The following is a 14,175-nucleotide window of genomic DNA, read 5'->3' as shown; positions in this document are numbered from 1 at the left end:
TGACTGATATGGCTTTAAAATAAAATAAACATGACGTCGAGCTGACGACAGTCTCGGCTCAACACGAAGGACAAAACAAAGTCTGACATTTGGCTTTAAAGTCCACAGGAGAGTGATTCATACTCAGATCGAGACTTTGGGTGAAGTTTGACTTTGATCCTATTGTTCTGAAAACATTTCACTTGATCCTGAGCTGCAAACATTAATTTAGAAAAAGTTCACCCAAGGATGATAAACCGAGTCCTCCTCCTGATGATATAAAGAGGAGGACTTTATATCATCAGGAGGAGGAGGAGGAGGACTTTATATCATCAGGAGGAGGAGAGGAGGACTTTATATCATCAGGAGGAGGAGAGGAGGACTTTATATCATCAGGAGGAGGAGAGGAGGACTTTATATCATCAGGAGGAGAGGAGGACTTTATATCATCAGGAGGAGGAGAGGAGGACTTTATATCATCAGGAGGAGGAGAGGAGGACTTTATATCATCAGGAGGAGAGGAGGACTTTATATCATCAGGAGGAGGAGAGGAGGACTTTATATCATCAGGAGGAGAGGAGGACTTCATATCATCAGGAGGAGGAGAGGAGGACTTTATATCATCAGGAGGAGGAGAGGAGGACTTTATATCATCAGGAGGAGGAGAGGAGGACTTTATATCATCAGGAGGAGGAGAGGAGGACTTTATATCATCAGGAGGAGGAGAGGAGGACTTTATATCATCAGGAGGAGAGGAGGACTTGATATCATCAGGAGGAGGAGAGGAGGACTTTATATCATCAGGAGGAGGAGGAGGACTTTATATCATCAGGAGGAGGAGAGGAGGACTTTATATCATCAGGAGGAGGAGAGGAGACTTTATATCATCAGGAGGAGGAGAGGAGGACTTTATATCATCAGGAGGAGGAGAGGAGGACTTTATATCATCAGGAGGAGGAGAGGAGGACTTTATATCATCAGGAGGAGGAGAGGAGGACTTTATATCATCAGGAGGAGGAGAGGAGGACTTTATATCATCAGGAGGAGAGGAGGACTTTATATCATCAGGAGGAGGAGAGGAGGACTTTATATCATCAGGAGGAGGAGAGGAGGACTTTATATCATCAGGAGGAGGAGAGGAGGACTTTATATCATCAGGAGGAGGAGAGGAGGACTTTATATCATCAGGAGGAGGAGAGGAGGACTTTATATCATCAGGAGGAGGAGAGGAGGACTTGATATCATCAGGAGGAGGAGAGGAGGACTTTATATCATCAGGAGGAGGAGAGGAGGACTTTATATCATCAGGAGGAGGAGAGGAGGACTTTATATCATCAGGAGGAGAGGAGGACTTTATATCATCAGGAGGAGGAGAGGAGGACTTTATATCAGGAGGGAGGAAGGAGGACTTTATATCATCAGGAGGAGAGGAGGACTTTATATCATCAGGAGGAGGAGAGGAGGACTTTATATCATCAGGAGGAGGAGAGGAGGACTTTATATCATCAGGAGGAGGAGAGGAGGACTTTTATATCATCAGGAGGAGAGGAGGACTTTATATCATCAGGAGGAGGAGAGGAGGACTTTATAGCATCAGGAGGAGGAGAGGAGGACTTTATATCATCAGGAGGAGGAGAGGAGGACTTTATATCATCAGGAGGAGAGGAGGACTTTATATCATCAGGAGGAGAGGAGGACTTTATATCATCAGGAGGAGAGGAGGACTTTATATCATCAGGAGGAGGAGAGGAGGACTTTATATCATCCGGAGGAGAGGAGGACTTTATATCATCAGGAGGAGGAGAGGAGGACTTTATATCATCAGGAGGAGGAGAGGAGGACTTTATATCATCAGGAGGAGGAGAGAGGACTTTATATCATCAGGAGGAGAGAGGAGGACTTTATATCATCAGGAGGACTTAATCATCAGGAGGGAGAGGAGGACTTTATATCATCAGGAGGAGGAGAGGAGGACTTTATATCATCAGGAGGAGGAGAGGAGGACTTTATATCATCAGGAGGAGAGAGGAGGACTTTATATCATCAGGAGGAGGAGAGGAGGACTTTATATCCTCAGGAGGAGGAGAGGAGGACTTTATATCATCAGGAGGAGGAGAGGAGGACTTTATATCATCAGGAGGAGAGGAGGACTTTATATCATCAGGAGGAGGAGAGGAGGACTTTATATCCTCAGGAGGAGAGGAGGACTTTATATCATCAGGAGGAAGAGGAGGACTTTATATCATCAGGAGGAGAGGAGGACTTTATATCATCAGGAGGAGGAGAGGAGGACTTTATATCATCAGGAGGAGGAGAGGAGGACTTTATATCATCAGGAGGAGGAGAGGAGGACTTTATATCATCAGGAGGAGAGGAGGACTTTATATCATCAGGAGGAGAGGAGGACTTATATCCTCAGGAGGAGGAGAGGAGGACTTTATATCATCAGGAGGAGGAGAGGAGGACTTTATATCATCAGGAGGAGAGGAGGACTTTATATCATCAGGAGGAGGAGAGGAGGACTTTATATCATCAGGAGGAGAGGAGGACTTTATATCATCAGGAGGAGGAGAGGAGGACTTTATATCATCAGGAGGAGGAGAGGAGGACTTTATATCATCAGGAGGAGAGGAGGACTTTATATCATCAGGAGGAGGAGAGGAGGACTTTATATCATCAGGAGGAGGAGAGGAGGACTTTATATCATCAGGAGGAGAGGAGGACTTTATATCATCAGGAGGAGAGGAGGACTTTATATCCTCAGGAGGAGGAGAGGAGGACTTTATATCATCAGGAGGAGAGGAGGACTTTATATCATCAGGAGGAGGAGAGGAGGACTTTATATCATCAGGAGGAGGAGAGGAGGACTTTATATCATCAGGAGGAGAGGAGGACTTTATATCATCAGGAGGAGAGGAGGACTTTATATCCTCAGGAGGAGGAGAGGAGGACTTTATATCATCAGGAGGAGAGGAGGACTTTATATCATCAGGAGGAGAGGAGGACTTTATATCATCAGGAGGAGGAGAGGAGACTTTATATCATCAGGAGGAGGAGAGGAGGACTTTATATCATCAGGAGGAGGAGAGGAGGACTTTATATCATCAGGAGGAGAGGAGGACTTTATATCATCAGGAGGAGAGGAGGACTTTATATCATCAGGAGGAGAGGAGGACTTTATATCATCAGGAGGAGGAGAGGAGGACTTTATATCATCAGGAGGAGGAGAGGAGGACTTTATATCATCAGGAGGAGGAGAGGAGGACTTTATATCATCAGGAGGAGGAGAGGAGGACTTTATATCATCAGGAGGAGGAGAGGAGGACTTTATATCATCAGGAGGAGGAGAGGAGGACTTTATATTCATCAGGAGGAGGAGAGGAGGACTTTCTATCATCAGGAGGAGAGGAGGACTTTATATCATCAGGGAGGAGAGGAGACTTTATATCCTCAGGAGGAGAGGGGACTTTGATATCATCAGGAGGAGAGGAGGACTTTATATCATCAGGAGGAGGAGAGGAGGACTTGATATCATCAGGAGGAGAGGAGGACTTGATATCATCAGGAGGAGAGGAGGACTTTATATCATCAGGAGGAGGAGAGGAGGACTTGATATCATCAGGAGGAGGAGAGGAGGACTTTATATCATCAGGAGGAGGAGAGGAGGACTGGGTTCATCATTCTTGGGAGAACTATTCCTTTAACATCCAGCCGACCAACAGCAACAACAGACTGAGGGCGGCAGGTTTGGCTCCAAAGCCAGGCTAGCTGTTTCCCTCTGCTTCCAGTCTTTATGCTAAGCTAGGCTAACCACGTTCAGACTGCATTTCTGAAAGTGTCACAGATTATTCCTCTAAAATATCCTGAAGATGAAAGTTTCAAACTCCAGCACATCTCAGACGGAAACACTGTTAACTCCACTGTTACACTACTCAGAGTACTTTAAGTCAAAGTAACTGAATCTTAGCGTATAGAGAAGAACAGATGTGGAAACAATGGATCTTCTGTGTTGCTGCCAACAAAGCATGAGATGGATTCTGATGGAAGTTAATCAGCTGCAGCTATTTAAAGAAACTGTAACCTCCAGTTTTTATCACTTTTAGGGTTCAACAACAATCAGGGATTCTGAATCCTGGAAGGCAGAACAGGAAATACAATCATTTGTCACTGATAATGAGGTTCAGTGAGGTCAGAGACAAACAATAAAGCAGGGAGGACAGACAGACAGAGAGAGAAGGAGATGATCGTGTGAGAGAGGTGAAAATTATCTTAACGCCTAGCTTAGCATAAACACTGGAGGCGGGGGGAAACTGTTAGCCTCCTGCTAGCTCAACCGTAAGTTAAAAAATCCAACTTGTGGTTTTAACGTTGAGTGTTGTAGATATTTGTTGACCAACGACGACTTAAAGAACGCAGAACTTTTTAAAACGTAATAAAACAACCAAAAAAATCCTGAAATATCTCCACACAGCTCGCCTGCTGTGATTAAAGTCTCCAGAAGCCACAAGCTGAACTGAGAAGATGATATTTAAATTTACGCCCTTAGTAAAGCAGAAGTCTTCTCTTCTCACTGCTGAGATAAAAGTGTCGGCGTGCAGCCGTCTGAAGAGTGAAGCTCGACCACATCAAGGAAATGTAGTAATAAGGAAAAAAAACTCATATTTGGTTAGTTACATCACGGCTCATTAGTTAAGAAATATAAAGATTTGGGGGTTTTAAGAAAAATATCTTGTGAAGTTCTTCAGTCAGAGCAACATTTATTTATTTTAATGGACTTTGTCTTTATTCTAGAGGTTATTTATTTTATATTCAGCACACACTTTTGTCCAAAGCGACTCACAATAAGTACATTTGTCACAAGAGAGAAACCTCAACACATCACTGTCGATAGAGTAAAATTTTAAAATAGAAACATTATTCAAGCCCTCATCTGACGATCGTAGCTGCTTTTTATCGAGGAGCTTCAGAACGTGAGAGCTGTGATTTAAACGCTGAATGTTTGAACGTCGTCTTTATCATTTATTCCCTCGTAAGTCCTGATTAGTGGAGCGATGAGGACGCTAATCATGTTTTATTCCGTTTGTCCGCATCGTCTTCTCCTGCAAAGAAAACGTACCGACTGCTACAAACGCCTTTGATGGAACGTTTTAAAAATACTGCTTTAACACTTTATTCTTCATGTTGTGTCTTAAAACTGCGCGAGAAAGTGACTTTTAACTCATTTCAGTAACTGAAGCAGAATGTTGGACTGCAGCAGGTGATGTTTCCACATCATTTCTGGTATAATGACAGAAATTTAAAACACATCTCACATCCTGAAATAAGCATTTATCTCTAACAGTGACGATCAGATTTCCCTTCAGATGCGGCTCAACTTCAGGAGCAGAACAACCAGCTGTTTTTAATCTTTTAAAAACACGACTTCTCCTCTCTAATCACTTATTTTCTCACTGTTGATATCCTGATACGGATGATAAAGGAATGAATTAGAGAGACTCACCGGGAGCAGCAGCAGCAGCGAGCTGACCCACAGGCAGCAGAGGTAACTTTGAGATTTACATTTCAGCATTTTGATCGTCCTTCAGATCCTCAGACGGAGCTCGCACCACCATAATCCTGAGGCTGAGGTAGAAGATGTGGCTTTAGATTCACTATTTCAAGCAGATTTAAAAAAGAAAATATCCCTCTGAGGTGTTCAGTAGAGTCCTGGAAGATTAGAAACTGTAAAATGAAACAGCTGTAATGAACTAGTTGGATATCCTAGTTACACAGAACAAATCCTGATATGACAAAAAAAAGATTTTTCCAGAATTTGAATCTCTTTTGTCCGTCGTCTCTGTCTCGTGTCCATCCTCTCTCGACCCTCTCACACTTCAGACTCAGGCGTTCCTCACTTTACTCTGGACTCCCTCCCTGCCTGTCTGTCTGTCTCACCAGCTGTCTGTCTCTCTTCCTGTCTGTCTGTCTGTCTGTCTGTCAGACTCTATAGTGTCGAGGCTGGGAGTCACTAACGGACTTCCTCAATCAGGCCAACAGCTCTGTGAGTCACTGTGAAGGCACGACTACAAACTCTGCCTGTTTCAGAAGCTATTTATAGTCCTGAAGCTCCAGCAGCAGCACACCGAGCTGCGCTGACGGCCGAGGTAGATGTTAAAAATAGAAGACGAGCGTTTGATTAATTCCCACTGAGACGAGTTTAAAGTTCGATTTGTCCCTTGTGGTCTTGTGATGCGTCTCCATCTGTGAGGGAGAAAATTCAGTTTTGGCTGCACATGAAATCTTCTGCTTTGGTTCTGGTGCTAGTTCTTAATTAATTGCGTTAATTAGAAGTTCAGACTAAACCAAATTACTCTAATGTTGAACAGGTGATAGTACCACCGATCCAGCTGTGGATCAACACCAGAATGTGACATTTTTGTCACTTTGACATCATAGTTTTAGTTTCTGGAGCTAAAAGCCCCAAAAAACAGCAACTTTGTCTGAAACTGTTTTTATTTTCAAAGAGCAGAAGCTAACAAATGCTAACTGAACGCTAACTGCAGCACAGAAGCTAACGGAGGCTAACTGAATGCTAGCTGCAGCACAGAAGCTAACAGAGGCTAACTGAACGCTGGCTGCAGCACAGAAGCTAACAGAGGCTAACTGAACGCTAGCTGCAGCACAGAAGCTAACAGAGGCTAACTGAACGCTGGCTGCAGCACAGAAGCTAACAGAGGCTAACTGAACGCTGGCTGCAGCACAGAAGCTAACAGAGGCTAACTGAACGCTAGCTGCAGCACAGAAGCTAACAGACGCTAACGGAACGCTGGCTGCAGCACAGAAGCTAACGGAGGCTAACTGAACGCTGGCTGCAGCACAGAAGCTAACAGAGGCTAACTGAACGCTGGCTGCAGCACAGAAGCTAACAGAGGCTAACTGAACGCTGGCTGCAGCACAGAAGCTAACAGAGGCTAACTGAACGCTGGCTGCAGCACAGAAGCTAACAGAGGCTAACTGCACGCTGGCTGCAGCACAGAAGCTAACAGAGGCTAACTGCACGCTGGCTGCAGCACAGAAGCTAACAGAGGCTAACTGAACGCTGGCTGCAGCACAGAAGCTAACAGGGCTAACTGCACGCTGGCTGCAGCACAGAAGCTAACAGAGGCTAACTGCACGCTGGCTGCAGCACAGAAGCTAACAGAGGCTAACTGCACGCTGGCTGCAGCACAGAAGCTAACAGAGGCTAACTGCACGCTGGCTGCAGCACAGAAGCTAACAGAGGCTAACTGCACGCTGGCTGCAGCACAGAAGCCAACAGAGGCTAACTGCACGCTGGCTGCAGCACAGAAGCTAACATTTACACTTATTTTATTTACATCTTCATCTTTATCTCTTGTTTCCATTCATGCTGTATTTCCATTTCTACTTTGCACGGATCATCTGGAAATAAATAATTTTCCCCCGGGGATTAATAAAGTATTCTGAAAAAAAATAAAACTTTATGACGAGATTTCATCAGGCAACAGGTGACATGTTTTCCTGCTGTGGTCCATGTTTGACATTTTGAGCCCGTTTTGCTTCCTTGTTTCAGACCAGCAGGAAAAAAAAGACCAAACTTCACATCAGGAGTTTATTGTAGTTCAAATGATTATTATTTTGGATTTGCACTTTTAAACATATATACGAAACTTGCAATCCAACAAATTATTTTCTTTATGTCAGAAATTAACTCAGGATGTTTTGTGGTGACATCTGTTAGATTTTTCAGCCCGTTCATCTTTTTCTGTCTAAAAATGTCTGAATTTTACAATCCATATCTTTAAAATCAGGTTTTTGTAGAAAGTTTCACTTCAGCCTCATTAACAGACACCAAACTCTCCAGTTTATTTTTCATTCACAGCCTGACTTATGGAACATTTTACTCCAGAAAACACGTCAAAAATATACTAAAGTGCACCAAGTGCAAAATGTCAGACTTTTCCAACAAACACAATATCTGAGATATTTTTATTGTCCATTACATGAAAATTAGGGTCCATTACAACCAAAAGCTTTCCAGGTATTTTGTGGTGCTCGTTTAACTTTGAAGACTTTATTAATCAGCAGTTTGTCTCATTACATCATCACTTCCTGTCATTACATCATCACTTAATTATTTTATTTTGAAACAGTCTATTCTTTGAAATTGGCGCTCAGTTATTATCAATATTTTCTTGGTTGATTTTGTTTTTGGAGTCTAAATTTATTTTGAAGAAAAATAAAAACTGATTGTTTGATACAGAAACCTTCATTCCAGCGTAAAGGTCAAACTGCTTTTGTTTCGGGTGGACGTGGCTACTTTTAGTCATCCACACCTCTTTCCTTCCTTCCTGTCTCCCTCCTCTCTCCCTCTGTCTCACTCTCTCCTGATAGAAGACAATATGTTTCGAGGAACAGCGGCGTCGTTCTTTGAGTCAGTCGGTCAGTTTGAGTCCAAAGACGACAGGAGTCGGGTTGTTTTCTGTCCCGTGTTTATGTACAGATTACAGGTAACAATATATTTGTATATAGAGCAGATTAAGAGGTTACAGCACGACTCAGTGGCTAATGTTCCGGACTATTACAACATTCAAGTTGATTAGTAATACAGTTAAAAACCACGTACACTGATATTCCCATCAGGTACTCTGAGCCGCAGCAGGAGCTCAAAGAGACGCCAACATTTCTCACTTTAACGTCGTTCTTCAAAACACTTTAAACACATTTAATCCGTCTTTTAATCACTAATTAATCTAGATTTGAACTGAAATAGGTGTTCAGATGAAGTCCGGTTGCTAACTGGCTAACCGTAGCATTCTTCATTTAACCAACACTACAGAAACTGTTAGCATGTTAGCATTTACATGAATGTTCCTGCTAACTGAATCTGCATGCTAGTTAGCGAGCTAGCTGTTGTATCTCTGAAGTTAGAAGCTTCCTTGAAAAGTTTCAAATAAAGTTTTGGAGTCTTGAACATTTTAACAGTCCTGTGACACTACCCACAATCCCCCTCACCGCCTGTACTGCAACAACGGCAGAATCAACGTCAATAAAAATAGTTTGTTATTTATTAATCATAACATACGGGAGAAATAAAACATTAAAAAGGTTTAATATGATTATCCTGGCAGCTAACCAACTTAAAAGCAACTCAAAGTTTTGTGTGGAACCATAATTTGGACCCGTCTGAACAACTCACCCAGAATCTAGAACTTCTTTAAAGATTATCTGAACTCTAAATACTTTTTGGTTTTGAATTTGGCCCTTTGAGCAAAATTTCATCACATTAGTGATGCTCTGTGTTCTGAGCCCCATGTTTCACTGGACCGGGCTGAAATCTGTCTCCAACATCTGAGAATCCTTAAAGATCGTTTACAGAATGTCTACAGTGACCAAATTAAAAACAAATATTTACAGAGATTTTGTTGAATCTAAAAGTAGTTTTCTTCATGACGTGACCCGGGAGGTTCTGACTGAGTTAATATGGAAAACTTAGAATTTTAGTTCTCGTGTCCTTTTGAGGAAACTTCCAACAAACGCACAGTCACATTTCCTATTTCTGCTAAAAGTTTGACTCCTGCATTGATATCCAACAACAAAGTCTGAAACGCTTTCAATGAAAACTAAACTCAGACGTGTTTTTCTCTACAATGTGCCGTCATGACAGCCGTCTAAAGTATAAAATGTGTAGCGTCGCTTTGAGCTCCGTCAACAGTCAACAACAGTAAAGTACAGGACATGAACCACCACCTACTGTACAGACACAATACTACGTCAGAGGCAGTGTGTGTTGTTGTACCCGCTGCAGAGGGTACGGAGGCCCGGTTCAACCCACTCTCTCCTCCGTCAGTTCAAACGCCACCAACAACCTGCAACATGTGAGACTGTTTCACCACTTTGAGTTTGAAATACTGAACTGACTGAAGTGCAGATTGTGTTGACGATGGTCCCAGTAGGCATGTTGGACGTGCAGACGAAGAGACGCAGGTCCGACGTCTCTCGATTGTATCACAAGAAGAGGAATAAATATAAAATAATTTGGTACATAGAAAAAGAAGAGTCTTCTAAGTTTCTCTCGTTTATTGTCCGTCAGCGGTCCCGACGCTCCCGACGTTCCCAGTTTTAGCAGCAAAGTCTCCGTGTTTGTGGTCCATGTTCTGTGATGTCACTGCCCACGTTGGGTTTAATAGCACTTTAACATGAACTGTACCATGTGACCTCATTTACACAGAGCGGATTAGACGTGTGTGTTGATGTTCTTCATCACTGTAGAAACCTCAGATCTCTGAAACGGGTCGACACCCCAACATGGAGACGTACTGGACTGAACCTTCTGTTTCTCCAGTTAACCAGCAATAAAATGTTTATTTATCATTTTCACATTTTTTCACTCAAGTGAAAATGTAAAAGAATCTGAAAATTTAAAAAATAAGAATAAAAATTGCTGAGCTGTCATTATCTGATGTTTAAAATGTCTCTCCCATCATTAACCCGTTCATTCATGCTGCACAGCTGTCAGATATTTGGAAGCCGTGGATCAACAAAGTTCTGTCCAATTACACAAACTATTAATACTTTTATTCAGATTTAAACATTTCTTTACTGTGTGATTGAACATCCACTCCAGCAGGTGTTGTGCTCCGAGGATGAACAAGACAACTATAATTAAATAACAGAGGAATTATTTCAAACATCTTATTTAGTTTAAAATGATTGTTTTCCCCGTCTGCTTTTCAGACAATGAACAAGATTGTTACAGTTGTTCTTGAATCCCTTTAAATACTTTTGAAGCACGTTGTCAATACACAACTCATTATGAGCACAAGTTTCCACGTGGTTCAGATTTTAAACAAACAAATAATTTGACTTTGTGATTTCATAGTTCATGAATGAAAGGGTTAAAACACTGAGGTGTGTCCGCCTCCCCACACTCTAATAAGTAAAGAATGAATTCAGTCCAGCTCCTGATGAGAGTCGATGATTTAGAGATGAGGTTTGTACCTTTCACGTAGTCGACAAATGGCTGATAACCGCTAAACACATCAAAAACATGTAAAAACTGTATAAAAATAAAGATATTATTACTTTGATACACCAAAATAACGCACTCACTAGATAACAATTTACACCAGCACATCGATGAGATGACTGCACCACGGTGAAGTAAATCATTTCACATTTTTTGGTATAAAGCAACGTATCACACAACGGGGGAATTGTCAATGCAAGAAACAGGATTCACTACGACACAGAGTGAAACTCTGAGAGCGAGCAGCTAAATGTTCTGTTCTATTGGTCCGAACGCTCAGTAAACTACATTCTCTTTAATTTGGCCTTTTGCTAATAAGCTAACAGGATTATCTTTATGTCTGGATCAAATATAAAAACTGTAACTGAAGCACCAAGTTTTATCTGGCGTGTGTTCAGCGAGCCTCCGTCTGTTTATACGAACTCATCCGTCTTTCTAAAGGTTTAAACATGATGGTGGGAAGTTGTGCACATATTAGATTATGGGGTCGATTACTTCCATCGTTTCATCAAAGATGAAACAATTATTTTGTTAGCATTCAAGAACTACAGCTCCCATAATTCTTAGTACATCTATTAAAGTCTAAAGGGAGCTGTACCTGTTGAATGAACATATTGTTGCGTGTGGTTTAGCAGTGGAATACTTGGTTTGACAAAATATTGAATTAGCATAGCGCGCTAATAACAGCATGAGCTTATGAAGTAGGTTAGCATCCATTTATTGACGTTAAAGCATACGGATTGGCACTAAACTACTAAAGCTAAAATTTGCCTCTACGAGATTGCTGTACTACAAGGACTAGCTTAGCAGGAGCTTATTTATCATTACATTGGTTTGTTAGCTTTTAGCATCTGTGGCTGGAGGGAGCCCCGTTTGTAACTTTAGCATTCCATAATCACAATTATGAAATTGGTTTTGTGCCGGTCAAACATGAAATCATTCTGATCAAAATGTTGTACTCGATTACTCTCTAATAGAAATAAAATGTCTAACGTTATTATCAGCTCAGCCCCCCCGCTCACTTCCAAGCTTGCAAATTAGCATTTGCACAAAACACTTAGAATGAATGTGTTCGCTAAATGATTGTGCTAGCTAGTTAGCAAGCTAACATTTCAGACTGCATGACATGAACGTTTAGCAACATATTTCTGAAAGGTTTAAATGAAGTGTTAATAATTGAGGCATCTGGGGGATGATGGAAATAGCTTTGAAGATATACTTTGCTCCTAAAGATTAACATTTTCACTTTATGCCAAAAGGTTTGGAAATTAAATTAAATGTGACGTACGGTTGCACAAAAGGTGCGAGGCTGGACGGGTCGGCTCCACAGTGGTATAGTAGTCTAACCAAAGGTGCAACCAGCTAACAGTCATTTCCAACAGCCTTCCTATAAGAACACCACGTTATAAAATCATTTTAAAATCCTATAAGACACAGAAACACAACAGTGTTATTGAACAATGTACCATCGATTTCAGTCAAACTACTTCTACGTTCCCATGACAGAAAAGAGGTAACAGGACAGTCTGGTTAGTTAGAAACACGGTCCGGCAGTCAGTGGTTAAGAGAAGTGAAGCGGGCAGATCCTCTGAAGAACCGCTCGCAAACACACATGAAGAAGAAACAGCAGAGAAGAAGAGCGGATACATCCCATTTTCAGAAATGTACCTTTCCCCTTTCCTTCAACAGGCCCCGCCCACAACAGTCCTCATTGGTTGTCCGTGTTGTCCATCAAACTCAAAAGACCTCCTCCAGAATTCCCAAATCTCAGAGATCGCCAAAGTCTCAGAGATCATACCTGCTAAGGACTCACTACGTTAGCACACTTCCTGGTTCAGGTCGACGCCTCCTGTGGTGCTGCGAGCTCATTGGCCGGTTTCTGCAGATAAGCGCGACTCGTACAGGATCAAGGCGTGATGGACGAACTCGTACTGCTCACCTGTCTGGATCATACCTCCTCTGCACAGACAGACAGACAGATTGTTAGTTATCAACACATCAGGCTGCTGGAGAAGCTAACACGGACATTAAAGCTTCATTAGTGTAACAGCTGTCGGTTACCTGTCGGCTCTGAGCTGGCAGGTGATGCTCAGAACATCCACCACTCCCTCCAGCTGCAGCTGTCGACAGCCTATCGTCGTAGCGATGAAGCAGCCTGTCCGACCAATCCCGGCACTGTAAGCAGAGCAGCGTGGGTAATGGAGTCATTGCAAAACAAATTTCAGGAGAAGAAAAGTTAATGTTCCTCTTTTTGTACCTGCAGTGGACGATAACCGGTCCGACGGTGGCAGCCGTCCTTCTGTCCGCCTCCACGTCGGCCATCAGCTGCAGCAGCGGCATCGTGGAGTCGGGGGTTTTGTGGTCGGGCCACGACGTGTACCAGTAATGCTGCAGCACGCGGGTTTGATTCCCACACTGCACACAAACACATATTTAAATCCTGAACATGAAACTATTCTTTGCTCAGCATTAGCAGTAATATGAACAGAGTGTGTACCTTGAGTGTGAGGCTGCGAGTGGTGTAGTGTTCACACTCTCTGATGCTGTTCACCAACACTTCTACCCTCCCGTAGATGCCCCGCTTCTCCGGCCAGTACAGAACACACTTCTACAGAGACAAACACAGACAGCCATGGTGGAAAAACATTCCTCTGTTTACTTTTTGTATCCTGTTTTTGATTTTCTGACAGTCCCTGGTCACATGTAGAATTTATCTCCATCAACATCCAAACGTCTCCTGCTTGTTCCTGAGGTCAAACAGTTCCCTCCAGGTGAGATTACCTCGTTCTTCTCCTTCAGTTTGGTGATCATGACGATGACGGGCGCCTCCTCCTGCCACGCCATCTGCCAGAAGTCGTTCACCGTGTTCACCATGGGACCCTGAGTGGCGATGAACGCCTTCTCGTCGCCTAGGTAACCCTGGAACAGGAGCCAATCAGATATTGGAATCTGCAGCCATGAGCTCAAGATGATCAGATTTATCCAACAGCAGGAAACTTAAAATACCACATTCCTACATTTAGTTTTATTAAGAAGACTCACGGCTGCTCTAAGGTTTAATGTGGAGCTGCCGGATGTTTCTAGTGAAAATATAACAAATATGAGTTTAAAAAATGTTTTCTCTGTGAGGTGAAATGCTCTTTAAGTACGTTGAATCCTCAGTATTTATC

General features: G+C 42.7%; 3 protein-coding genes across 3 annotated transcripts in view; 1 reads left to right on the top strand and 2 right to left on the bottom strand.

The window, feature by feature from the left end:
* Positions 1–6,033, bottom strand: part of ptprb (protein tyrosine phosphatase receptor type b) — a 32,156-nt gene extending 26,123 nt beyond the window's left edge. The window contains exon 1 of the mRNA XM_030440552.1: positions 5,480–6,033. Coding sequence (XP_030296412.1) covers positions 5,480–5,548 — 69 coding nt within the window. The 5' untranslated portion in view covers positions 5,549–6,033. The remainder of the gene's footprint in view (positions 1–5,479) is intronic.
* The window catches only part of LOC115595755 (NACHT, LRR and PYD domains-containing protein 14-like), a 965,684-nt gene that overhangs the window by 563,406 nt on the left and 388,103 nt on the right, over positions 1–14,175 (top strand).
* The window catches only part of ptprr (protein tyrosine phosphatase receptor type R), a 32,468-nt gene continuing 26,744 nt past the window's right edge, over positions 8,452–14,175 (bottom strand). The window contains exons 12-16 of the mRNA XM_030440579.1: positions 13,787–13,924; positions 13,503–13,613; positions 13,263–13,420; positions 13,067–13,180; positions 8,452–12,964 (exon numbers count right to left, since the gene is read on the bottom strand). Coding sequence (XP_030296439.1) covers positions 12,871–12,964; positions 13,067–13,180; positions 13,263–13,420; positions 13,503–13,613; positions 13,787–13,924 — 615 coding nt within the window. The 3' untranslated portion in view covers positions 8,452–12,870. The remainder of the gene's footprint in view (positions 12,965–13,066; positions 13,181–13,262; positions 13,421–13,502; positions 13,614–13,786; positions 13,925–14,175) is intronic.

This window comes from Sparus aurata, chromosome 14 (assembly GCF_900880675.1).
Source record: "Sparus aurata chromosome 14, fSpaAur1.1, whole genome shotgun sequence".
In the NCBI taxonomy this organism is placed as follows: domain Eukaryota; kingdom Metazoa; phylum Chordata; class Actinopteri; order Spariformes; family Sparidae; genus Sparus; species Sparus aurata.
The sequence above is the reverse complement of the archived record's forward strand: the minus strand, read 5'-3'. Positions and strand labels throughout refer to the sequence as shown.